Here is a 27,561-nt window from a genome sequence, read left to right on the forward strand (position 1 = left end):
AGATTCCAGCAAATCTGTGAATTCTGCTCAATACCTTGTTACAAGGACACAAAAAGGAAGGAAGTGAAAGATGGTAGAGCTTGGTAGGAAACGCTCTAAAACAGGAAAGGAAAAGCAATTCTTCCGGGCAAATCAAAGATACTTAATGTTAATCCCAATATGCTGAAGTCCCCCAGATACCCGAAGAGTGAGTGTGTGAGAGAGAGAGAGAGAAATATCCAAATCAGTTTTGCAAGTCAATCTCCATTGAAGTGTGCAAAAATGAAGACCTCACCCTCTGGATTACTGTGATAATCAAAGCTCCCAAGATGACAGTGTTTGAAAATAAATTGAGTCACTTGAATACTCAATTATGGTCATTTTGGGGAATATTTGACTAGTGGTACTAAATTTTAATGGGGACAAATTCAGCAGTCCATATTCAGGCAAAATTCCCATAGATCTCAGCAAAGCAATAGTACAGGGTTCAGTTTCAGCAAAACAGGAGAAGTGGTAAGTCTTTATTTTTAAGGCCAGAAGGGGCTATTATGGTGATTTATCCTGTTGTCCTGTGTGACTCAGACTGTAAAATCCACTCTGATTATTGCTTTGAGTCCTTATGATGTTTTTAAAAAATGAGACTGCTCAACATGCCATGATGAATTGCCATTTCATTGTCGTTCTGCTGTGCATTATTTATCACTGCTATTTTATTCTTGAGACTGCTTCTGAGTCTGCTTCTGCTGCCGTCTGTTCCCATCACAGAATGAAATCCGGCTATTGTACAATCAGTTAACTGAGAAAAAATCTACTCTGCAACAATCCTTGAATGCGATACGTGGGCAAGATATTGCTGAACAGCTTCAGGTAATTAATTCAGAGTGCTAAGGTAAGGCCAAATCACCCAGCCCTGGACAGTATTGCCTCATCTGTCTTGGTGGCTTTGCTTCTAAAAAATTGAGAAACAGTTTGGGCATGGATACAACTACATATGGAGCTATTTTAAAAGGGCAGCAGCTATTAGAATAAGTGCTAAGTGTGGAAGTTGGGGACAATACAACTGAAGCAAAACCACTCCCACTTTAACACTGCTTTCTCCAGATACAATCTAGATACATTTCCTGTATTTTTTTTAAATCAGAAAACAGATGCTTACGCACTGGAGTTGCAAAACTTTGAAGCCCAGGTGGCAAAACTGAGAGATCAAGGAGAAAGACTTCAGTTACCTGTTGCTCTGCTCTGTGAAGCCTACAAATTAGAGGTAGGTATCAAAGCCCTGTTGACTAGACAGTCTGAGCAGTGAAAAGCTTATAGCCATTTTGCATCCTGGTGTGATATGATACTTTAGAAATGCATGTGTGGGACTGTTCACCTCTGACCCTAATCTGTGACTTGTGTTAATTTCTAGGATGTTTTAGATGATACTTGGGGGATTCTGAGAGCAAAGTACGTGGAATTAAACTCTCCTTTCCTCCATGAGAGTCACTATGAAAGCTTGCTTCATGGACTGGCAGAGTTGAAAGACATTGGACACAGGAAGGTGGCTCTGGACCTGAAGCAGCTAACCAAAAGTAGAGCTGCTTTACAGTCTCATCTGCAAAATCACAAGGTAGAGCACTCACACTATAGCATGTTTCAAATACAGACTACCATGTTTTCTGTGGTGGCTTGTCCCTCAGATACTTTAAGTAGTAGTCACTCCTTCTATTAACATAAGAGAGAGTCTATAGAAAACACAGCCTTTGTGCCTGGTCTTGAACACTGTCTCTGATGTGTTTGACATCTGCCACTGGGGACATGCGTGTAGCATCTTCACTGATCACCTTCCAGGTCCAGAGTATATTTGTGGATTGGGGTATTATACCCAGTGCCCTAGCAGTATAGACATGTCTGCTTAGAATCAAGGACCTGGGATTGCTGATCCAGTTGTCTTTGCTTTGATCTGTCTTAGAACATACTGATAAGTCGAGGCAAGTGGTTTTGATTTCCCTAGACGTTAAAATATTTCTGTAAAATAGTTGTGAGGGGCATTAAACAAAGCATGTGTAGTCAAATGATGCGAGCATGGGGCTGGACATTGGGACCCTTGAGTATATTCTTTCCCCATTCACTTTCTGTGTGACCCTAAATGAGTTTTCTGGACCAAATCATGGCTTATAGCCACCGGCCTGAATAGGCCAAGTGTGACCATCTTTCTCTGATAATCAATATTATCTGGACATGTGAATATGTGAGAATCTGTTGAACTCATGTCCTTATTTCTTCCTCCCTTTAGCTCTCTTGAAAATAGTGAATGTTATTTGCTGTATTGCATGCGAGTATTTGAAGCCCTCATCTGAAATAACCTAAATTCAAAGCAGTATTTTTTTATGATTAAAATCACAATAGATGGATTTAGTAGTAGGAGCCATTTGCTTTCAATGGCACCCATTCCATAAAACAGAAAAATAGGATCTACATTTCAATATGTTGGCATTAAATTGTTTGTTTTTCAGGACTTTTTCCATAAGCTCATCACCTATGTGCTTCTCATGCAAGCATGTTCCAAGAAGGTGACTCCATCTCTCTCAGAAAACAAAGAGAAATTCTTGAATGAGCTGGTGAAGGAAGTCAGATCACTGGAACAACAGGCTTCCCACTATGGTGTACACTTAGAGAGCTTACTAAAGGTAATGGGTTAGAATAAACTTTGAATAAAAATACAGGGAAAACTGCAACCCTTTGTACACTGGGAGTACTCTGGCTAGCAGTTCTCATGCCCATATCAGAATAAAGGCCCACTATCCATTCTCTGAGTACCTGAAGCTCATCCTTTCTCCTCACAATGTCCTGAAATAAAACTACCAGTCCATCCCTCTAGCATGACCTGGGCTTCCTGTAATGTGTTAGTGATACCTCACAAGCACTCGGTGTGAGAGAAAATCCCATTGAGAAATACCAATAATACACTACAATGAAAAGAAATCAATTTTAAAAGACCAGTACCTTAAAAGGAGCATGAACATCATTTTCAAAGGGAAATCATATGACACTGAAATCCTCAGTCTGAGGCCACAGCTCTAAAATTTCTCTTTGTTTAACTAAGATCACTGTCTCTACATGTTAAAGCATCAATGTTTTCATAGTGTGGTACAAGCTCAAGAATGAGAAGTACGCTTTATTAATAAACGCATGACTTTTTTTTAGGAGTGGACAGAATTTGACACAGATTATGCATCTTTCAACAAAGAACTGGAGATGCTTGCCTCTGCAATGCCTTCTGTGAGCTTGGTGGAAGAAACAGAAGAAAGATTAATGGAAAGGATTTCCCTCCTCCAGGTATTTTTATTTATTTCTATTTAATTAGTTTCCTGTTACAGGACTGTTATGCAGTGTATATCTGGTGCTGACATCCTCATGTCCCCCAAGCAGGATCTTTGTCTTCTTTTTCCCAAGGTAGAAATGGTGGTTAATGCTCAAATATACACTTCACTGTGAAAACAAAGGATTTTTAACCTGTTTGATAGTAACTGAGAGGAGGACCATTTGTAGCCAACCAATTTCCAGGAGTTTCTATAAGAAGATAGTGCCCATAGAAACCCTTCATAGAAAATGAGGGTTGGCAGGGACCTCAGGAAATCATCTAGTCCAACCCCCTGCTCAAAGCAGGACCATCCCCAACTAGATCATTGCAGCCAAAGCTTTGTCTAGCCAGGTCTTGAAAACCTCCAATTTTATGAGAAAATTCTTCCTAATATCTAACCTAAATTTCCCTTTGCTGAAACTTGATACCGTTGTTCCTTGTTCTGTCGTCTAATACCACTGAGAACAGTCCAGCTCCATCCTCTTTCAAACCCCACTCCAGGTAGTTGAAGGCTACTGTTAAATCCCCCCTCAGTCTTCTCTTCTCCAAACTAAATAAGTCCAGTTTCCTCAGCCTCTCCTCAGAAGTCATGTCTCCCAGCTCCCTCACCATGTTTGTTGCCCTCTGCTGGATTCTCTTCAATTTGTCCATAAACTTTCTGGACACAGTCCTCCATATGTGGCCTCCCCAGTGCTGAATAGAGGGGAATAATCACTTCCCTTGACCTGCTGGCAACACACCTACCAATGCAGCCCAGTATGCCATTAGCTTTCTTTGCAATGAGGGCACACCGCTGGCTCATATTCAGCTTATTGTTCACTGTAACCCCCAGGTTGTTTTCTGCGCAGCTGCTGTGCAGGCAGTCAGCTCCCAGTCTGTAGTGGTGCATGGGATTGTTCCATCCTAAGTGCAGGATTTTGCACGTGTCCTTGTTGAACCTCATGAGATTCCTTTTGGCCCAATCCTCCAATTTGTCTAGGTCACTCTGAATCCTAGCCCTACCCTCCAGCATAACTACTACTCCCCCTCAGCTTGGTGTCACCTGAAAACTTGCTGAGGGTGCACTCTATGCCATCTTCCAGGTCGTTGATGAACCATTGAACAAAACCAGCCCCAGGACCAACCCCTGGGACACTCCACTTGATACCAGCTGCCAACTAGACATCAAGCCATTGATTAGTTCCCTCTGAGCCCAATGCTCCAGCCAGTTTTCTGTCCCCCTTACAGTCCATTCATCCAAACTGTACTTCCTTAGCTTGTCTGTGAGAATGCTGTGGGAGACCATATCAAAAGCCTTGCTAAAATCAAGACAAGGTTCTTTGGGTAAATCTGATATCTTTTATTAGACCAACTCAGATAGCTGGAAAAATTCTTCTTTGCAAGCTTTTGGGTACAAATACCTTTCAACAGGCTGACAAAGCATCTGCAGTTGGTGTGCGCTCTTCCTGGATAGAATGAATAGTAAAGAAGCCAGAGGCTGGTATGCATGCAAGAAAGTCAGTCAGTGAAAATGTAAATTGAGGAGTCAATGGGTGAGAGAGGTTGGGGGGAGGGGGGAAGGGGAATGAATGTAGCTGGTAAATAGTGGAGAGTCAGATGTTAGGCAGGTTATAATGTGTCATAAATCCAATGTCTATATTCAGTCCATGATTTTTTGTATCCAGGAGGTTGATGAAGTGAAGTTCGTAGGCCCATCTGTGAAAGGTGTTTTGTAAGTTCCCTTTGAGGATTAGAACTGAGAGACTGGAAAGAGAGAGTGGTTTTTGTGTGAGAAATGTGCTCACACAGGCAAAGCCATCCCTGGGAGGTGGGGAGGGGGTGAATTGGGGCGATCACCCCGGGCCCCCCGGTTTTGGGGGCCCTGCGGACACTGCAGTACAGACCCTGCTGCCACCACCAGCTTCTGCGGGTGGTTGCCACTCCCTTCCCTTCCCCCTCTCCCTCCCCCTCTGCCTCCCCCCACATCACTGGCTTCTGCGGCTGATCACCACCCCCACCCCTACCCTCCGGCCCCACACAGGCCGGGCCCTGCACACCCCTAGAGATGGCTCTGCCCACAGGTAATTGTGTACTGTCTTTGATAGATTTTTGGTGTGCGTTCATTCTGGTGCACAGTTGTTGTTTGGTGTCTTCTATATATTTTTCATCAGGTCATTTGGTGCATTGGATGAGAGAGATTACATTTCTGGAGGTGCAGGTATAAGATCCAGGAATGCTGATGGTTCTGTTGTGGGGTGTAGTAATTGTGGGGGTGGTGGAGATGTGTTGGCAGGTTTTACATTTCTTGTCATTTCTGGTCTGGATCCATTTGGTGTGTTTTGAGCTGTAGGAAGTTAGTTTCTGGTGTTGCGGTTAGCGAGGTTCGGTGCTTGTTTGAAGGCTAGACTGGGTGGTTTTGGAAAGAGCTCTTTAACAATTGGGTCTTTTCCTAGTATGGGTTGCAATTGTTTGAGGATTTTCCATATAAGTTTCAGGAAGGGGTGATATGTCATAACCAGTGGTGTGTGATTCATGGGGGTTTTCCTTCTGTACCACATGAATTTTTCACATGGTATCAAGGCGGCTCTTTCAAAAGTGTGATCTCTCTCTCTGGAGGAGTGTCCTGGTTGAGTGAAAGCCTTTTTGAGATTTGTGAGGTGGTGATTACGGATGTTTTCCTCAGTACAAATTTGGTGGTATCTGAGGGCTTGGCTGTATGTTACAGGTTTCTGTGTGTGTTTAGGGTGATTGCTGATATGTATGTTGCTCTGTGGGTTTCTTGTATATTGTGGTCTGTATTACCATTCTGGACAGTGATCATCGTATCTAAAAAGGAGATGTTGGTGCTGGAGTACTCAAGAGATAGTCTGATAGAGGGGTGGTGATTGTTGAATTTCTGATGGAAATCATTGCTAAAATCATAGATGCCAGGGTCGGAAGGGATCTCAACAGGTCATCAAGTCCGACCGCCCTGCCTATGATGACCCCAGCCAAATGCCTATCCAGCCTTCTCTTAAAGACCCCCAAGGTAGGGGAGAGCTCCACCTCCCTTGGGAGCCCATTCCAAATTTTAGCCACCCTTACAGTGAAGAAAAATTTACAGGACAAAGAGCAGAACAATTTACAGGACAAAGAACTGCCCAGGAGAGAAGTCAATAGTAAAATCCTGTCTGGGCCTAAGTGATGCCTTACAGTGCAGAAAGGATTCATATTCAGATTGTGCCAAAGGCAAAATAGGTACTATTTGAGTCAAGGATGCATAAGGCCCCTGACCTAAAGAGCTTACAAGATTCCCGAAGAGCTGTATTCGTAAGGAAGAATGTCATCACAGTTTGAGAAACATGGACCCAACCCTGTGACCTTCATAGGACAACCCCACTGAAGTCGCTGGGAGCACTGATCTGAGTAGTAGCTTCTGCACTGAGCACATTTTTATAGGGTGTGCTGAAACAGTCTATTGCAATTGTATGAAAACTCAAACAGAAAACTATTAAATATTTTTATTCACAAAATCAAGGTACACCACATCCACTGGTCTCCCCATGTCCAAAGAGCCAGTCATCTCATCATAGAAGGCAATCAGGTTGGTCAGGCTGGTTGTTCCTAATCACCTCCTTCTCCTCCAAGTGCTTAGAAATGGATTCCTTGAGAATCTGCTCCATTGATTTTTCCAGGGACTTAGGTGAGGCTGACTGGTCTGTAGTTCCCTGGGTCTTCCTTTTTCCCTTTCTTAAATATGGGCGCTATGTTTGCACTTCTCCAATCATCCGGGACCTCTCTTGATCACCATGAGTTTTCAAAGATGATGACCAGTGGCTCTGCAATCACATCAGCCAGCTCCCTCAGCACCCTCGGGTGCATCCCATCCGGCCCATGGACTTGCGTATGTCCTGCTTTTCTAAATAGTCCCTGGCCTGTTCTTTCACCACTGAGCACTCAGGCCTGCTCACCTCCTCCCCAGCACCTCCCCTGTGCTGCCCAATGCAGTAGTCTGGGAGCTGACCTTGCCTGTGAAGACTGAGGAGAAAACAGCTTTGAGCATGCCTTCAGGGCCAGGCCTTGGAAAAAGAGCCTCATTTGAGACTGAGCAGCGCTCCTTGTGGACAGTACTAAAGCATCCCTGAGAAACATGTACTCAAACTGCATGAGTCTGCATGGTAGCAGCAGTCACTGTGCAGGACTCTGATGCCCTAGCTATGCACAGCGATTATAGGTCTGAGTCATCTCACACTTAAACCTGTGTAATTAAGGAATGGCTCTTAAATTGGTGGAGGCACACTGATATAAAACCCACAAGATGGGAGCATCAGATCAATGTCTTGACATGCCCGAACCAGTCAGGGTGAAAATGCTATCAGGCTAATCAGTCTCTTCCCAAAGTCTGAAAATGATCAATTAAGTCCTTGAATTCTCTTTTCCAAGGATAACAGACTTTATGGGCTAGACATTGGATAACTTGCTTCAAGCTTTCAGGAAATGGTGCGTTTCAAATGGGAAAATTACACCCTCTCATCGCCAAGGAGTTCAAATCCATCCATATCTTAGTTTCTGGCTGGTTTTGAGTCAGTTGCCACTTCAACTGAACAGCTCCGTATAAGTAATCTTGGATCTCTTTGCTACCCTTTTTGCTTTCCCCTATTTGAAGTATAGAGTTTATAAACGCCGTACTGGACTCCAGAGTGACAAAGGTAGATCCCCCACAAGATGGACTTCTTCTAAGGTCCCCTTTACATGTACAGATAAAGGTGTGATGGGATCTAATGTGTGATCTACACGATTGTCTCTCCTGCCATGCCACTCGTGCATAGCAGAAGGCGGGATTGTGGGATCCCACACTAGATCCCATTGCACCTTATTGCCAGTGCAGGGGGAGTCCCTTAAATGAGGGGCTCCTAGCTACCAAGGCGCGCTATGCACCCTCAGGACTGGGAATCGCAGCAGCCCCCAAAGCTTGGGGTTTTCACTCTGGGCATGGTGCACCCCTGTGGCTAGGAGCCCTGTCATATTACAGGGCTTCCAGCCTCAGGGGAGACCTTGCTGCATGTGCAGATTAAACTTGATAGCAACTGGCTATACATTAGTACATATTTTTGAGGTCTAACTTTATAGCTAGTTGAACCTTTTTATTGTGTGCTAAGTATTTTGCACATGTAGCTGGTCTCCAAGTAATTACAGTTACCCAGGTAATTGCATAATACCTGTAACATGTAGAGGGGGCCTGAGGTTATGGGCCTACAAACAAGCTACTGTAAAGCAATGAGGGTGTGAACTTGAAAGTCAATAAGCATCCAGTATGCCTATATGCATGCTCTTACCCTTGGTAGAGTAGGTCCACGAGCCAGTACCCATGAGACTATACTCAAAACTCCCCAACTCAGTGAGGATTCCTGATTCACACTTAAGTTACCCAGTTTTTAATCCATGTTGATCTTGTGTTGTTCTGTTTTCTTAACCAAAATGTCATGTGGCACAAAGTTAAATGCCTTACAGAGGTCTGTTGTATTACATCAGTACTATTAACCTTTTATCAATCAAACTTGTAATCTTATCAGAAGGAAATCTCTCATCCTGCTTGTCTGCATTATGTTTTCATTTCTTTGTTGTTTGATTGGGTGCATGTTTGTTTTCATGCAGATATAATTCTTTAATGGCCCAAGTATTTTACGTATAACAAGGAGTGTTGTTTTTTTCTCATGCCTGTATATGTTTAGTGTCTTTGTAGAAATCCATACTATCCATCCATAGGGTAAATAAATGGCTGTAAGAATATGCAGCGCAGTGAGGGCAAACATGGTTGGATTTTCTTGAATATCTCTGATGAATATGGGTGGCAGAAACTCTCAGTATGTTTTGTGATAGGAATTCTGTTTCATGCAGTGGAGCTGTTGTGGTATTTTCATAAGGATAATATGGATTAAAACTTATGCTTACCACTGTTCATTTACAGAGAATAGAAGCAATGCCAGTTGTGAGACTAATGTATATTTTAGTCAGCCTATTTCTCATTTTAAAAATATGTTGTTTTGCAAACTGTTTATTCTCTGCTTAGCAAATCAAACGAAACATTGATGAAAAACATGCCAGACTCTACCAGATGGTGAAAGAAGGGAAGAAGTTGAAGACTGTGGTGAGCTGCTCTGAATTAGCGAGCCAGATTGTGAAGCTAGAAGAACAGTGGCTGTCCTTAACTAAAAGAGTTGGCCAGGAACTGCACCGACTTCAAACCTTACTCAAACTTTTGGTCAGGTAGGTTGTTATTTCAGGAGCAATTGCAGTTAGGAGCTGTTACATATGAGTTCTCACAAAATTTATCACAAATTCTTCTTTACTCCTATTTGCTTAATCAGTGTAATAAAACTGCATGGGTAAATGAAAATCTAATGATGTCAGAAGTATCAGGTTTTTTTTAAAAAGGGCAGCAGCTTCTCCCAGGAAACAGGGCAATGGGAGGAGAGACTTCAGTTACAGCACACCTGAGCACAGCACAGGCTTGTATGACCTGTAAGTGGCAGCAGGCACTTTCTGCTGGAAAGGTGGGCAATTCTGAGAGGAGAGAAGATTACAGACATTATTAAGAGATTTAATTGTTTCTAGTCTGTTAACCTGTTTTACTTTGTTTCCATAGCTACAACAGAGAATCAGATGAGTTAACCAAATGGTTGGAATCTGCTCAACAGAAAATGCAGTTTTGGAAGGAGCAGTCTCTCGATGTGTCACAGGACCTTCCTACTGTCAGAAACAATATAGACAGCTTATTTGTAAGTCACTAATCCTGAGATGCTTTTATGGGAGGTGGTGATTTCCAAGAGAACAGCCATGCAGAGCTCTGCTCCAGGCTGTTCTTATACAGACCCCGGCCCAAAATCTGCCAGTGGGGTAAGCCAGGTGTTAGGGGGTTGCACTCCACTATCTCAGAGAGGAACTTGTCTTTTAGACCTGCTCATTGGGAGTTGGAGACTGGGCTGCTTTGAAACAGAGAGATCTGACTACCCTGAATATCCTGATAGATAAAAGGGAATCCGATTGTCATCCCTGAAAGGTGTCTGTATGTCACAGGAGATCTCTCAAGTCACTGCAGTTCCAACCTAAGAAGGAAGTGTCAAATGAAAGTGGGCCCTGCTGGGTGAAGGAGGGTTTATTTGGCAGAAAGAGGTCCCTGTAGGCAGACAAAGCAGGAAGAGCTGGGTTGGCATCAGTGTGTTATGCTTTTTCTTGAGTATTTTGAAACTCAGCTGGTTTCAAGTTTGCATCAACCCAGGTGAATTTTACCAAGTGTCAGTGTGACCAGAATGGTAAGCTGTTCGGTCAGTCCCTCCTGTGACTGAAAACCCGGTGGTGTTTTTGTTTAAAAAAGAAAATCTCACTTTTAACCTCTTTGTATATCTCAGGCATTCTCAAAGGAAGTAGATGAAAAATCTTCCTTGAAATCCTCAGTCCTGAGCGCTGGCAACCAGCTCCTTCATGTGAAACAGGCCGATATTGCAGCACTTAGATCATCTTTAGCAAACTTTGAGCAAAAATGGGCTGAACTGATCACTCAGCTCCCAACCATCCAGGAAAAGTTTCACCAGGTAAGAAACAAATCTTGCACCATTTCTTAGTTTGAACCTTAGCTTCAGGAATAATTATTTTTAAAACTTTATTGCTGGAACTCAGCTGAATGTTGCGTAATGAATGCCAAGCACTGTTCTCTTCAGGGCTTAATTACCCAGATGTCTCACTTCTGGAACATCCTTGATATTATTATACTAAGGCTTAATTATTGCTGTATGTCAGCCTAGGTAATTGTGCTTATGTCCATCATTCTCATATTTTGTAGAAAGGTTAGCTTTCAGAGGCAGTAGTTATCTTGTTCCCAAAACTCAGGCTTCCACATTTCTTGTTTTGAGATTACTAGATTTTGAACAGCAGGGCTTATCTGCAAATTCATATCTAGATAATTATAATAGGGGAGGCCTTTTAAAGATGTCATCTTCCTTGATATTTCTAGCAAGTTTAAGTACAGACCCTTCATTATATTCTTTATCTCCAGCTCCAGATGGAAAAGCTTCCATCTCGTAAAGCCATCACTGAACTAATGGTCTGGATGAACCAGGTGGAACAGCAAAGAAAAGATGAGCCTGCAGTAAATTCACAAAGTGAATCATCCAAAGTCAGAAGCCTTCTCCAGAAGTACAAGGTAAAAATGAGGACAGAAGAAGAGGTCTCATACCCCAGCAATGGGTACAGGCAAGACCTTTCTCTCATGCAGCCTCCCACTTGGCGAGGACTTCTCATATACAAAGTTACCTTCTCATCACCCCCTTTCAGATCCCTCTCTAAAGCTCTCCTTTGCTGGATGCCTACAGGAAACTTGCCAACAGGTTAAGCCTCTGATGTGCTGTAACTCCTGCCTATCCTGCTAACCACTATTGGGGAGGGGTGGGGGTTGTGCTCCCCTTTCTGCCTGTTTCCTTCTGTATCTCTGTTGTCTTTTAATCTCCATGGAAGAGAGAGTTTTTCGTTGTGCAGCACCTAACATGGAGTCCTACTTTATAACAGTGGCCCTGAGGCACTAATACAAATAATTATATTAGCAGCAAAAGCCAGGATAGAATAGCTGCTTGTTTAAAGGTGCCTTCAAGGTGAGATCAAAGCTCATAGGGGATAGATCACTCTAAAGAGATTTGGTTCGATTCTCTCCCTGTATAGCATGTGCTCCTGCCACTGTTGGAGACAGGAGGCTGGGCTAGAGGGACCATTGGCCTGACCTGGTATGACACTTCTTATGTTCTTATGTTCATTGGTATACTTGGGAAGTTTAATCCTTTAGCTGCAGAGATACTGCTGTCTTTCCTGTGAGCATTTCAGGATCAGTTTCTTGGTTGTGATCATATTTAAAACCTAGGAGTCCTGGGTCACAGAACCATCCACAGCCTTATTTTTGCAGAGAGGGCTCCACAATTTGTAAGCAAGATAAAGTTAGCAATAGTCCTGTATCCCTCCCAGTAAGGCATGCATTCCCAAAGGGATGGAGACATGAGTCACTACCTGTATAACAGTATCTCCTGCTGCCCTCAGGCAGGACTGTAGTGTATATGAGTATCAAAAACTGTGGTTATGAGAGAGAGAGTCTGTTCTCTTTTGCCCATATGCTTTCCTCTTTTCAAAGAAAATAAGTGGCACTTCCCTAGGTTCAGTTAATATTTACAGTGGGGTAGAATCTTCTTCTCTGGAAAGATTTGTGTGAGTGAAGACAAAGGAGCAGCCCTAACATTTCTTCCTCAGCACGGGTATAAGATATCTAATGTATAAGTGAGGGATCCAGTGTCATTTTTGCTGCTGTAGTCGTGCAGATGAGGCAAGAAAGTATGGAGCTGGGGAAAGCATCATCCCATCTTAGCCTTCCTGGGCAGCATTAGCAGGGCAATGTGGTTTTGTGGGGAGAGCACTGGATTGGGGCTTGAGACTCACACATTTTATTATTTTCTCCGCCTGCTGGATGACCTTGGGGCAAGTTGCTGCTTCTTTCTGGGCTTTGCTTTCTCCACCTGTGAAATTGGTACAATTTTTAGTGCCCTTTTTTGTGAAGCTTTCTGAGCACTAGGGATGAAGAGCATTTTAGAGGAGATAGGCAATAATGTGAGGAGAAATGAGGGATGACTTAAGGTCACTTCTAACTTGAGACTTGCACGAAATGTGCTGTGCTGTGGTTCCAAATTTAAAAACTCACTAAATGCCTCAAGATTGCACCCTTATTCGGCAGGTACTGGGATTTATCATATTAAAATGGCTGCCTTGTCTGCTTTTCAGGAATACTTGATGGAAATGAACTTTAAACAGTGGATGGTGGATTTTGTTAACCAGTCACTATTGCAGACGAGCACCTGCAATGTGGAAAGCAAACGCTATGAAAGGACGGAGTTTGCAGAGTGCTTAGGGGAGATGAACTTGCTGTGGCATAGGCTACAAGGCTCTCTGAAGAGAAAGGTCTGTTTGCATGCCATAGCTTTTTGTCTCCTATGGTTTTGATCAGATGTTGTAGTGCTCTGTACTTCCGCAAAAACTTTCTTCCCGGGTTGCAGAGTACTTACACATATGTTAAGTCTCTTAACCCTCCTGTGAGATGCAATGGATGAGTGTTAGCAAACCCACGTAGTTAGGTCCTACTCAGTTCGCAGTTTTGCAGATTTCATGGAAATCGTGAAATTGTGCAATGTCTACAAAATCCACCACCAAAAAAAAAAACTTACTAAAAATAAAATGCTGGTTCCCCAGTGGGAGCCAGAGATCCTCATGGCTGCTGCAGCCCGGCAGCGCGGCCATCTGGGGAAGGAGGGGGGCAGGCACCGCTGGCACAAAGGGAAGCAACCAAGATAGCAGTGGCAGTTCTTCTCCCCTCCTCTCCCCCATTCCTTGCCGCATGATTGCCTGTCATGCAGCCCTGCCCCCTCCATCAATCCTTGGCAAGGGGTGGGACCACATGACTGGCAGCCCTCTTGACCAATCAGCAGTGAGGGACCGAGCTACCAGGACCCCTCAGCCAATCAAAGGTGTTGGAGGTGGCACTGCGATAAGCCTGCAAAAAGGTGGCTGGCCTCATGATCTGCCCACGATTTTCCACCTCCCTCTTCGATTTCGATAGGTCCCTACGTATAGGAGGAGTGGGTATGACTAGGAAATCGAGAGAAGATTGACGGTGACTATCAGGAACCAAAGGATCACGATGGTGAGGTTAGGTGATTGGATGGGGCTTCATTGGTCAGAACATTTACAATTCAGTGAGAGCAAATACAAGGCAATATATGGACAGGAACAGTCCTCCACCAGCAAGTAGACGGCCAAAACCCACTCAGCAGCCACAGGGTAGCCAATGATGTTTAAATGGAGAAAAACTCCTGTGCCTATTATAGATCGTGTTTAAACAAGGGGGAAGATGCCGGTTTCTCTCTCCACCTTTTCTATTGAACATTGTCATTGAGTCAGAAAGGAACTTAAAGGTCATCCAGTCCAATGCACTGCACAGATGAAGGATTCGCTACTCCTAAACTACCCCATCCAGCCTCTTTCCAAAAACCTCCAGTGAAGGAGCTTCCACGGCTCCTCTGAGCAGCTTTGTTCCAATGTCCCACTTCTCTGACAGTCAAGAAGCTTTCCTAAAACTTAATCTATAACTGCTCGACTGCAGTTTAAGCCCCCTGCTTTGTGTCCTGCCATCTGCAGTGAGGGAAAGTGGTTGTTCTTCTGTATGTCTTCCATTCAAATATTTGAAAACTGCTATCATGTCCCCTGCTTCAGGCTAATCATACCTAGCTCTGAAGCATTCATTCTTTCAGACACAATATTACTAGAATAAATATCCTCCCCCTTATTGGATCCTGTGTATGGCTGTATCCTGTCCTGAGCTTTAGTAAGCTGGAGAAGCCACCCTTCTTGAATTTGCAACTAAAACAGGATGTTAAAACTTCAACAGACTTTCCATACAGCATAACCCATGCTCACTGAGAGTTCCTGCTGGGAGGTTTCCTGATAGAAAAATCAGTTTCTACAAAATTAAAACTTTCCACAGGAAATTTTTCAATTTTGGTGAAAAATGTTAACACCTCTCTCCTCCCCGATCAGTCACTTCTAGACTCCATGGCACTATGGGATGCCTCCAGGCAAGGAGCTGGGCTCTTTGGCTTCTCAGTAGCTGCCTGGAAGCCTGATAGGGACTCAGGGGTCTGGGCTCTGTGGAAACCTGCCTGGATGGTTCTTGGGGATACCTGGGCCCCTGGCTTCATGACCAGCAGGAGCCCACATTTTTGTGTCCATTGGCTTTCCAAACTCAGCAGTTTCCTGCCAGGGAGGTGGGCAGTCTGTCAGACCAGAGAGTCTCTGCACCTGCCTGCCGGGTAGACAGCCACAAAATGGAACAGTCCCATTTTGATCTTCCCAAACTGAAATTTCTGAGCCTTGCCCTCCTGCCACATTTTCAAAGTTGTTGTAGTTCCCATTCATACTGGTGTGGATCAAAAAAACCTTCAGAATACGATTATTTCTCATGGAGGAGAAAATCCCATTATTGCCATCTCAAGGTATAGCTAACTTCAAGTGAAATGTTTTAATCCTGTAATTTACAGATACAGGAATTGGAGCATATTCTGGAGATCATCACTGAGAATGAAAACAAAGCCCAAACCCTGAGTAGCTGGCTGGAAGCTCAAGGCGAAAGGCTGAAATCTTTGCAAAAACCAGCAAGTCTAATCTCAGCACAGGACACACTGGACGACTGCAAGGTGAAAGATGTTCCTTATGCTGCAATCATTATAATTAATGCTTCTGAGCGTTTATACATCTTACACATGTTTAAAAAAAAAACCTGAAGAAGCCTGCCATCGTTATGCAGGATATCACCAAAATAAGAAGTTCAAGGAGATAAGGAGCCAAACCTTCCACTGCTGTAAATCAATATAACGCTGATTTACCCCTCCTGGAATCTGGCCCCAGATGTAGTATGGCTCTGTTGTTTTCTGAACTGGTTTATCCTTTGGATAATTGGCACCAGCACAGCAGTTTTCAATATTTTAATTATTTTATTTTTGAGTTTCTTCCAAAAAAAATAGTTCATTGCACAATGCTAGGAAAAGTCATTTGCTCAATTTGTGTAGAATGGCTTGGTGGTAATTGGGTGACTGCGTGGAGTCTTGCTCTGCTTTTGCATTGTCGTGCTGTCATGCCACACGCAGGATATATCAGGTATTTACCAAAGGACAGCTCCATCAAAATAAGACGTTAGCCCCCATTACTCTGACAATATTCAGCTGAATCTTCATCTTCTCTTTTCTTGCGTGAAATGTTTGATCCTTTTATTACCATGGTTACTCATCTCTCTCCTATGGTATCTTGCTACTGTTCCCCTGCAGTGCCCGTATTAATGCTGAGTTACTCGTTTATCCGTAGCTTCTCTGAAATGTATTGGGAGAAGAATGTGCCTACTAGTAAGATGCTTGGGGTGTCTGTAAAGTAGCACACCTGCCTGCAGCAACATGGAATTCTGAAATTTAGGTGACAAAAAGTACTTCATTAAGTTAATTTACTCCTTTCAAAATAGATGCAGTGTTTTGAATATTTGAATTTTTAAGGGTTCTTAAGCTTTTGTACATCAATAACAGAAGATGAGGGCTAGCTCAGAGGGCAGCATTTTAAAGATACTGTCCTGCCTGAACACGGAAGCAGGCACATGTAAATGTCATTGCACTATGGCTTGAGCAGAGCTTTCCTGAATAGATTGGAATCCCCTTAATCACACTGGGGAGCAGTTAGTCCCACAAATCATCCCAGTTTATTGCAGTCTCAAGTCTTTATGGTAGTAATTTCTTACTGTTGTGAGTATAAGGGGCTGGCCATCTCGCTCTAAACAAGTAAGGGGATGGCCATCTCGCCCTAAACAAGATTCAGGGATCTCGCCAAGTTATACTTGAAAGGGGAAGGGGGAAGTGGCTTAAAGAAATACCTTTTATGTTTTTCAGTTCTGGTTCAGTCACTCTAGGTCACTTGTTTTGTCATTCTCTATAAATCAGAGCATCCTCAGAACTGTTCTAATCTATGTCCACTGGAAATAACTTCATGGTAGCCAGCTGGATGCCACAGATTCTCTATACACCAAGGTGCTCTGACTGTACCCATCCTCCGTTTAACAAGAGGGGAAGAGGTGGAAGGACTGAGAGCTGACACACCAGTGGAGTCTTCTGCTGCTCTGCTGGGAAGACTACGAAGGAGCTAGCGTAGTACTCAGCCCTCGAGTCCTAGCTCCATTCTAAATGCAGGGTGCCGCGGTCCATGCCGCGGTGCAGTGCAGTGTCTCGTGTTCTGCCTGTAAGAGATGGCCTAGTTCCTCATGTCCTGGCAAACTTGTTTGTGGAGGAACGCAGCTGTTCTTATAATCAGTAAAATGACCCAGGCTCAAGCTGTGACTAAAATAAAGTTTGCTGTGCTTTTTCTCCCTTTAGGAATTAGAAAATCAGCTGGGCATTAAATCCAAAGCTCTCGATGAGCTAGAACAGAATTGCCTGGCTTTGGAGACTAGCGAAAAACAAACCGCGGCAGATACGGCTGCCAGAATGGAACAGCTGTACGAAAGGAAGAACAAAATCATCAATCAGGTAGGCAGACGTGTTCTGCATTTATATTTCTCTCTAGAATTCAGCCTTAGTGCTGATGTTGCCGACCTTCTCCAGGGAGGTCCTGTATTTGTGAGCAGTGCATTGGCAACTTCATAGTAAAGAACTCTCTATTCTTTGTCATCTCAAGCGTGTCCTCTCTATGTAACATCGTGTGCAGTGCTATTTTTTTTCCTACTAGAAGTGTGGCCTAGTTAGGACTTGTTTATACAAGTCCCAGCACTGACATGTTTTGAGCACCTGTGCCCACAGGTACTTTCTGTACCTAGAAGGCTGCCAGTGAGCTTCTAAGGGGCATCGCTCTGTGCTTGCTCTTGAGCCCTTGTTCTCTGGCTCATCTGGGAACAGCTGTGGGGATAAGCTTGGAGCAGCCTCCCAGACACTCTCAGGTGTGGAGCCTGCCTGCAGGCATGGCTGTGGGGACATGTTCAAGTTCATCAGTGCTAGGACTTGTCACCACCCTGGTGGAGCCAAGCCCCAACAGCCAGATTTTGACTTGAGGTACAGCCCTAAACATGTGGTGGTATTTATCCATGCCAAGCCTAGAGTAATCTCGAGCATTATGACTTGCATGCTTGCCAGAGGCACAGCTTCATCCCTGCGTTCTCCTTGTTCCTTGGGGGGTAGTAACTTGGTTGCTGTTGGTTTAGCAGTAAATTGTCTCTCTTCTACTATCATGGCTCAGATACCTAGCCAGATTAGAACCAAAGACCTCCACATTCCCCACGTCATCCCTATGCTTCTCACCTGGTCCAGGTAAGGAGCTAACAGGTGACTAGAGCTGTTTATTCCTATATACCAAAACCTACAAGACAAGGAGCCAATGGGTGGAAAGACTGGGGATGTCCTTACTATCGTGTCCTGTATTACGTGAATGTGTAGTCAATCAGAATATAGCCCTTAATCTTGGAAGATGAGAACCTGCCATGGGGGTATTCTTCTTGCAGAAAAATAACTCTGGAATAGGTCCCTGGTTTTGCTCTGGTGATACCGTCAAAGAGATCATGACAAATTAAAACCTTGTTTGCCCTGATTATGACAAAATAACTGTAATAGTGAAAAGGGGCACAAGGAAGACAAAGAGGAAATCTGTCACCTTGCACCCTGCAGAGCTCAAGTACCAAGAGAGATTCCCAAAGTTCCTCCAGCACCTGATGAATAGAAGTCCTAGGTTTTGTTCCTATCTAATCTGCATCATTGTGGTACAATAGTAAAGGCCTCACAGCTCTCCAGAGCGCTGTTATTTTATTAGAAGCCTGCTCTATCAAAACAGTTTCTGTTGATTTGTGTCTAAAAGTGAATGAAATTGCCAGATCTGTCTGTTTCCCAAGGAGACTGAGCTCCTAATTGCTACAGCATTTTATCTGCTAGTTTGCACACTGATATTGGCTGCAAAGAATCACAGCAATATATTTCTGTATATTTTCACCTTGCCAGGGGCTCTGGAGTTGTAGCTGCCAAGGCAGTGTTGCCTGGTTCTCAGATTGAATTTTAAACTAATTATTATATCCAAGATACCGCATGCGCTCAACATGGACCCTCCACTATCACTTGTTAAGAGAAGAATATATTAATTCGTCAACTCCTTTCACATTACTATTGAGTGTGCATGAAAACTTAAGATATTTTAATGAAAATATTTTTTTATGAAATTGCCCAGGAAGTAGTTACAGTGCGAAGACTTTATAAGATGGGAGTAATCCATTTCTAAGTAAAAATCATTTGTTTGCAGGTGGCACAGTTAAAGACTTCAATCCACTCAGTATTACAGCAGTGGAGAACCTATGATGAAGCCTATGAAAATGTTAACCTGATGACAATCCGATGTGTGTACTGCATAGAACATTCCAAATCCTCCGTAATATCGTTAGAAGCTTTGAAAAACCAGGTGGAAACTCTCCAGGTAAATCTGCTGAGGACAGAGTGGTTGTATAGCGCAAACATTGACAAAATCAGTACGCTCCCTCTCCAGAATATATTGGCTCAGAGCCTCACTGTGGATCTAGCTAAAAGCCTATTGAAGTCAATGACTAAGTCTAAATCCTTGCTTATGCGCATGTAGGGTGGCCATCATAGAAGACATTCCTGTTTTCTGCTTCTCTGTTCTCTATTGATTCAAAACCAGACGCCTTTATGTCCTCTATTTTTCTGTTCAAGAGAAGAATAGAGGACATAAAGGCATCCGGTTTCGTATCAGTAGAGGACAGAGGACAACTGGACTGTCCTCTATGTTGGCCACCCTGTGCCCATGTACACACACACATGCACATGTACATAGGCAACACATGGGGGGGCCAAGGGGGGACCTGAAATTTGGCCCTTACTGGCCGATGCCCCCCAAGGAGCGCCGGCTGGGGGCCCCCCCCCCCCAGTTGGTGATTGGCCGCTGGGGGACCCCCTGCCCCTGTCAATGCCCCCCCCCAAGCCAGGAGGCACCAATTCGCCCATGTACACATGTGCACACACACACACCCCTGCACAAGTTTAAATAATAGTGTGAATATTACACTGATTTAGTTAAACAATATAAAGGCCTGCAATTTTCATTAAGTTTATTTTGGCTAACTATATACCTTCCAGAGCAGAACAAATTAGAAGAACAAAAAATCATTTTCCATCATCCACTGATGTCATTAAATCAGTGCAAGTTTGTGCAGAGATGTAACGAGCAATTTCTGTACTCTAGGCAGCAGCATTAGCCACTGCCATTCTTATATCCCCTCAACTTTGGCGCCTGGGACTGGTGCTCTACTTGCCCACCCCTAGTTAAGCTATTGGGCTTGCATATGTCCAGTATAAAAAAGAAGCCAGATCTGAATGCCCACACTTTGCCTTTTATCTGCCTTCACTTTACAGAGTAAGGAAGAGTCAAACCCTGTATGTTCATAGGACTTGGTTTATTTTGATCTTTTCTCCCTTTCCTTGTGACTTCAGATGTAAAACATGAATTTCAGACTGACTCCCTGGTTGGACTGGGAATAAAATCTCTAGGAAAAGACGCATTCCATTTTAAAATGAATCATTGGAACGAAATAAATGAAATTACCTAAAAAAAATCAATCATGGGTTCCCCCTCCTCTCCCCACACACACACTGCTCTTTAAATGTAGAATTTCAAGCCAGTTATTTTTTTCAATCATTTTCCAGTCCTAGTTCTAATTCTTAATCCATTTTTGTTTTGAATGGCATTTCTTCACATGAGTAGTTCCACTGAACGTTACTTGTATGAGTAATTGCTTTTTCAAGTAAAAAAGGATTACGTAAGTTGTCCATAATTCATTGTAGCAGCAAGTATTAGTAATAATTATAAACTAACAATTCCTCACAGGTATTGCGTTATTACTACATTACCTCTATTAGTCCTCAAGGAAAACTACACTTTAGTACAATGAGCTCTAGCTCATTCATCTTGATCATTAATTACTGTTGCACATTTTTCAGTCCTTACAAGATGAAACAGAGAAAGGTGAAGAAAGTTGGGCCAAGCTCTGGGCTGCTGCCAGTAACCTCAAGCAGTGCTGTTGTCCATCCTTTGCTGAGATTATGGAACAGAAGTGCCAGGAGGCACTTACAAGGTAAACCTACAAAAAGACATAGAGGAAATGTTAGTAATGACGTCCTTGCTTCTTTCAGGTACTGGGATGCCTACCTAACTTTGTAAGTGTGGAACTTGTCCTATTGATTTCAACAGGTCTCCTCATGTACCGAAAGTTTGGCACTTGCTTATGCAGGTTGGAGAATCAGCATCTGTTATTGTTACTGTATTGCCTTATTGTAACTATGGGTGATAGAGCTAAAATGAAATGCAATAGGTGACATGGTAAACGTGCAATGCATTTCCCATGGCAAGGCCCTGCTCTGTCATACTGGTGTAAGTCCAGGGAAGCTCTGCTAGCACTTTTCAGAAGCTGGTCTGTGAGTGCAAGGGCAAAACACTGTTTTAATGCTGTATGTTGGTAGGTGGATGTCAGTAATTGAAGAACTCGCAGATCAAGTACAGAAAGCTCAAGCTTTGTTACCACTTTGGGAGTCGTATGATGGTTTACTCATCGAGGCAGCAGCGAAGTTAAAACAACAAGAAGAACAGTGCAATCAGCTCTTAGGTGCTCCCATACCTGAAGACAATGCAATAGAAGTCTTGAAGCAGAAGGTACAGGATGTGAAGGTATGTGGAATCTCTTTACAAGGTTAGGACCCGATTGCTCTTTTGCGATTAGTCCTTTTCTATTTTCTCTAAATACATTGACCAGATCCTCAGGTCAGTAACTGCCTTCAATGCAGCCTGCAGAGAGAGGACAGAAATGTGGGAGTGTGTATTTTTGTACCCCTTCATTCAGGTGCCAGTGGACAATCAGTTTAGGCCCACAAGTTGAAGAAGCAGCCATAATTCTTTGTCCTATACTCACAGTGCTGTCCAGAGGGGCAGCACTGCTGCTGGAGGGTGGGAGAGTAGGGCAGAGGATAGCATTTCTTGTGCCAGAGGTGGGGTGCCAGGAGCAGCTGGGGTATAGCCAGTTGCTCTTGCTTTATGCCCCCAGCAACTCCCACATTCAGGGAATCGTTGACTGGCCTTTTGTGGCAGCTGCCTGTCCCTTTGCCCTTGCCATGCAATTGGAGGGTAACATGGGAAGACTGAGAATCCCAGTGTGTGTGGAGGAGTTGCCAGTAGACAAAAAAAAGCCAATTTTCATATAGATTTCATAGCTTTCATAGACATTAGAGCCGGAAGGGACCTTGCGAGATCATTGGGTCCAGCCCCCTGCCCAAGGGGCAGAAAGTCAGCTGGGGTCAGATCACCCCAGCAAGATAAGCATCCAAGCATTTCTTAAAGTTATCCGGAGTAGGTGCTTGCACCACTTCTGTGGGGGAGTCTATTCCAGACTCTGGAGACTCGGCTGGTAAAGAAGTTTTTCCTAATGTTCAGTCTAAAACTGTCTTCCAGCAGTTTGTGACCATTAGACCTTGTCTTTCCTTGGGGAGTGCTGGTGAACAGATGTTCCCCCAGATCCTGATGCACACCCCTAATATACTTATAGGCCATCACCAAGTCCCCCCCCCCGAGCCTTCGCTTCTTCAGGCTGAAGAGTCCCATGCCTCTCAGCCTCTCCTCATAAGGCCTGCCCTCTTGTCCTCTAATCATGCACGTGACTCTCCTCTGGACTCGTGGTATCTTAAACTGAAAAGGGTCAGGGTGCAGTAGATCATTGTAAAGTACATCTGTTTAGGTTATCTGTGACCCAGAACTGAAACCATGAGCTTTCTTTGATAGTAAAGCTGTCACTATATATTACCTTCTTTGCATCTGGCTTTTTGTGAGAGAGACAGAAATAGCATAATCCTTATTCCAGAGCCTATGATCTATCTGGCCTGCTGTGTTATTTCATACATTGAACTGTATCAGGTGCCCTAAAGGAAGGTTAAAAAACCTCTCCTGCATTTGGTCATTTTTATGTCATGGAGAGGAGATTCCAGATTTTTCTTTCTACAACAGAAATAAATGACAGCACCAAAACTTGAAGTAAAGCACTTTTACTTTGTTCTCATATAATGACAGTCAGAAATGATGTATCTGTATCTCTCAATAAAAAGAAAAGAAGTATTTGCAACAAAAAGACAATGACAGTGTTTGTATCTAATGTGGTACAGCTCTCTCTTTTGTAGCTCTCTGGTCACTACCTGTGGAGAAGAGCAATGCAATTTATTTATTATTATGAGAATAATGGGCTAAAAGAATAGGGACTGTCAAAATACTTTATGAAGTATTTATTTGCGTCTCGTATTTTGCACCAGTGTGGATTTAAAAATCCATCCAGTCTTTTTCTCTGCTCCATATTAGGAGATATTAAGGTTCATATTCTGGTAGCTGTGAATCAATACACAATAATATCAACCCTACAAATAACAGGTTAATTCCAAAGTGCTAAATTAGAAATAAAAAGGTTCATTTTTTGACCTTCATAAGCAGCTGAAACACCAACTTTATACTATGGTCAATTCCAAAAAATTTCAAGAACACAGAAGCACATTTTTCTTTAAGGAAAGCAAAGTCACTTTTTAATAGGAAAGTGAATCAGAAGAAACCTTTTTTACCCATTTTCCCCACAGATGTAATTTTCATGTATGGTATCGAGAGGAAGTTGCAGAGAATTACCCATTCTGGAATGATAATCTATAAAATCCTTGTAGGGCAAAAAATTAAACAATCAGCAGCAGGTTGTAGCAGTGCAAGCTGCTTTCTTTGTTGGCCAGAGTGAAATTCTGTAGTATTGTTGCTTTAGAGGGAAATTACAATGGTTAAAAATTAAACGGGACTCTAGGACAAACAAAATGGTTCAGTGTACTTATGAAGTAACTTGGCAGAATTGTAAGTAGCATATTTTTGTCTCCTGAAGAAATCATGTTCTCTATCTGATGTTGTAAAGCTGTTCTGGAGAGGATGGATATTCTAATTTTACTCTGTTTATTTCCGTCAGATCTGTAATACTCTTGAGGGCCAGGAATTATTACTGGACAATATTGTCCCAGTACAGTATTGAACTTGGGTTTTACAAGGCATTAAAGAGAGAGTGTTGGGCACTTTACCTCCTTCAGCACTTCTAAAACTCCCAAATTATATATCCAGATAGCTTGAAAGTCTGCCTTCAATAAGGTGTCTGGCTTCATCTCCCTGATGCTGCTCTTAGACTTCTCAGTATCAAAAGCAGATCCAAAAGAAGGGGACGCGATTCTCATTCAAGTCAATGAAGTTGCAGTCACAGCGCCGTGGCTGAATTGTACTCAGGGGGTGCATCTACACGTTCATTAATGTGTCATGGTTAGTGCGTATTAAGTTTAGAAATTGTATAACCAAGTACTAAACCAACGTGCAGTAACCGGGTGTACACCTTCGTAGTGACACTACTGAGCAGTGGCCTAATAATGCGGCACAGTAGTGTATTAGCACTGTTTCTTCTGTGACACACTACTGCGCCGTATTATTAGGCTACAATGCCTTTAGCATCTCATGTTGACATGCCCAGCGTGCATCAACAGAAGAGGTTTAGTTATAGCAGTAAAGGATGCCAAAGGAATAACGTGCACCAACAGAAGCCTGACTTTTTTATATTCTTGATCCTTCTCTTTAGAAATTGCAGCATGGCCTTCAAACCCTGAAGGGAAGCCTTCTCCAGATTTCTGAGTTGTCAGAGCAGATAACACTGCAAGCTGATGTAGTTGCACAAGCACCTTTTTCAGAGAAGCTGCAGCCTCTTCAAAGGATAACATATTTGGAAAAGATGTTGCAGCTGAAATCAAATGAATTTGAGGTACTTCTTTGTGTATTAGATTAGCTCTTGATATAGTTTAAATCTTCAACAACATCCTGTTGTTCCTGACATTCAATTTGAATTAAGTAGAAACATGAATGGATAGTGTCAGCCGAGTTAATAAACAGTAAGCCATCCTGGGAAAGCAGGTAAGGGAAAGGTCAGCCTCTCATTTCATGCCTGCCACCTGTTTGTCCACTGTCCTCTGCTATACGTTTGTAAACCAGACCACTAATTGCCAATGGAACATTTTAAGACTGAAGCTGGTTAGATAGTGGTTTTCCTGTCTTGTGAACATTTTAACAATTTCATAAACTTTTCCATTCATCCTTGGGACTAACTTGAGACCTTTCAGTGTGTTTTGTTAAAAATGAGAGAGATCCACCTCAGAATAGCCAATAGCCTGGGCACTGAGGGTTTTCCTTGGGATGTGAAAGACCTGGGTTCAAATCTCTGCCCTTAAATAGGTAGAACAAGCCTCCCATATTAGAAGTGCATGTGCTAGCCTAGGGGGTTTCAGCCTTTTTTTAGTAAGTGTACCTCTGGCAGCCAGACGTGGGGGAGCAGAGGCAGCGTGGGATGGTGGATGGGGGCTGCAGGCACCGCCACATGCAAACCCCCCCCCCCCCCCCCCCCGCCCCCCCTGGTCTGACCAGCTGGGTGGTGCCTGTGAGGCCTACAGAGGGGTGCTGCTGCCCTTGCTCTGCCCCAGCCCTGCTCCTGGGAGGCGGCAGTGCCATTTAGCATGTCAGTGCTCCATCCCCACCTGCCCGTGCATACCCCCTGGGGCCTTCCCAGGTATCCCCAGGGGTACGCATACCCCCCGGTTGACAACCCCTGTGCTAGCGACTGGAGTAATGTAGTCACAGTGGATATCTCTTCCTGATCAGAGGGAAGTTCCATCATGGACTTGAGAAACTTTCCCCACAAAAGCTTTGTCAAAACTATCTTCCTGTGAAAAGTTTTGGTCTCGATGAATTGGCATTTTCCAGTGGAACACCATTTTGTTAAATAGTCTTCAACAAGCTCTACTTCATCTCACCTTCATGTCTGGAAGCCAGGTTTCTTTCTGGGGATGAGATGTTCTTTTTGATTTGTATATGTGGCTCTACCACTTGTGCAAAATTGCTACATGTCATTTCTCATTAGTCATTTTTTCTTGTGTATTTTTGTTGCTTTATCAAAAAGTCATTTCTTTTGTAATTCTTGCCATTCATTCCCTACAGAACTATGAGTTCACTGCTCTCGGCCAAGGGATAAAACAACACCCAGTTTCTCCCAACCCTGGAGATGGGAAAGAAAGGGAAAAAAAGAGTTTCCCAGTGCTCGTATTTTTACCTCTCAAAAGATCAGTGGGATCCCAGCCTCAATGTTCCTTCCTTGAGTTGGAGCAATGGAGGAGTATCCATCACCCACCTTAACTCCCATAGGTCCTATATAGGAACAGATTGGACCAAACTCTGCATATGGTAGATCAGGGAGTGAGGATCCGGATCAGGGAGTGCGGACATGTCTATGAAATGTCTATGACCATTTCAGGGAACTTCCTGCCCCTTCTGACCAGTTATGTCCTGGCTCCCTGATTTTACCCCAAACTGTGCCATTCTGAGAAGCAGACCTTTGCGTAGATGACCCATGTTTTTCCCTGTTCCTTCAAGATCAGTGTGGATCTCCCAGGATTTGTTGCTCTTCTGCTCAAATATGTATTATTAACCTGCTTATAATCTCATCCCTAGTTCAATCTTTTGCAACTGGAGGATTTCAAGAATTGTTTGGAAACACTGGAAGGTCGTATTAAGAAACCCATAGAAACTTTGGATAAGTTGTACCTACACAAGAAAGAGGAACAGTCTGAATTGCTCATGGTACACTCAAATATTGCAACTCTAAGATAAATAGTGGTTAAGTGTGATAGGTTACAAGAGGGATTTGGGGTTGACATCCTTCCCTTTCTCCAAAACAGTCCGTGAAGTTTAAGTATCTTCTGTTCCCATGAGTGGCCTGTCCTGCCTTTTGCTCAGGCAGTTGTACAAAGGAAGCTTGCAAGTGCCAGTTCTCCAAGCTTCCATTCCCTGCATTAGAACAGTGCATGCATGGGGTGATATGGTCTAATTTGGGAATATCCTGCAACCTTCTCTGCCTGTATATAAAGCAATGATTCCATTGTACTCCTAAAATTAAAAAAATCACATTTTTATATTTCCTGGAAATGGGAAAAAGTAATAACGTGCATCTATTTTAATCCATTGTTTGCAGAGCCAAGTATTGGAGCTAGCTGCACTTTCTCCCGAGATAGAAAACCTGAATGAAGTGAGTTTCAAGCTACCACTTAGCGATTTTGCCGTGAAGAAACTACAGAGTTTGACTCGACTGTGGGGCCAGAAGACAGCAACAGCCCTAGAGCGCTGCAGGTAGGGAACACAAAATAATTACCAGCTATTTCACCTTCCAGGAAGAAAGTTTTAGAAAACCATTTTATACAAGTAGCTCCACAGATTTTTGAGGAAACATTAATTTCCAGACTAATTCCTGCAGCTTAAACTAGTAACAACAAATTATAGTATCTTTATGTATACTGTTTATTTGAAGCAAAAGTTTGTGGCTTTATATGCCTTTGTGCAGAAACTGGCACGATGGGACTGTGATCATAATTGAGCCCTTTGTTAGCGCATAAACACTTGTTACGAGAAAATGTACAATAAAATAGCTCCTTGATTCCTCTTTCCACAGCGAAGTTGAGGGAATACAATCTGATGAAAAGAATTTTCATCAGAAGTATGAGAACTGGAGAAAATTTCAAGAGAAGATGAAAGAG

At 43.2% G+C, this 27,561-nt stretch overlaps 1 protein-coding gene across 1 annotated transcript in view; it reads left to right on the top strand.

Annotated features, from left to right (window-relative positions):
* The window catches only part of SYNE2 (spectrin repeat containing nuclear envelope protein 2), a 256,030-nt gene that overhangs the window by 163,007 nt on the left and 65,462 nt on the right, over positions 1-27,561 (top strand). Inside the window, 19 exon segments of the mRNA XM_025197915.1 lie at positions 745-846; positions 1,121-1,240; positions 1,388-1,588; positions 2,475-2,648; positions 3,166-3,297; positions 9,351-9,547; positions 9,927-10,059; positions 10,690-10,872; positions 11,334-11,480; positions 13,094-13,270; positions 15,403-15,558; positions 17,272-17,424; positions 19,175-19,345; positions 20,884-21,017; positions 21,403-21,607; positions 24,567-24,746; positions 26,483-26,611; positions 27,003-27,157; positions 27,477-27,561. Of these exon segments, the coding sequence (XP_025053700.1) occupies positions 745-846; positions 1,121-1,240; positions 1,388-1,588; positions 2,475-2,648; positions 3,166-3,297; positions 9,351-9,547; positions 9,927-10,059; positions 10,690-10,872; positions 11,334-11,480; positions 13,094-13,270; positions 15,403-15,558; positions 17,272-17,424; positions 19,175-19,345; positions 20,884-21,017; positions 21,403-21,607; positions 24,567-24,746; positions 26,483-26,611; positions 27,003-27,157; positions 27,477-27,561 (2,934 nt within the window).

This window comes from Alligator sinensis, unplaced genomic scaffold (genome assembly GCF_000455745.1).
Source record: "Alligator sinensis unplaced genomic scaffold, ASM45574v1 scaffold13_1, whole genome shotgun sequence".
In the NCBI taxonomy this organism is placed as follows: Eukaryota; Metazoa; Chordata; order Crocodylia; family Alligatoridae; genus Alligator; species Alligator sinensis.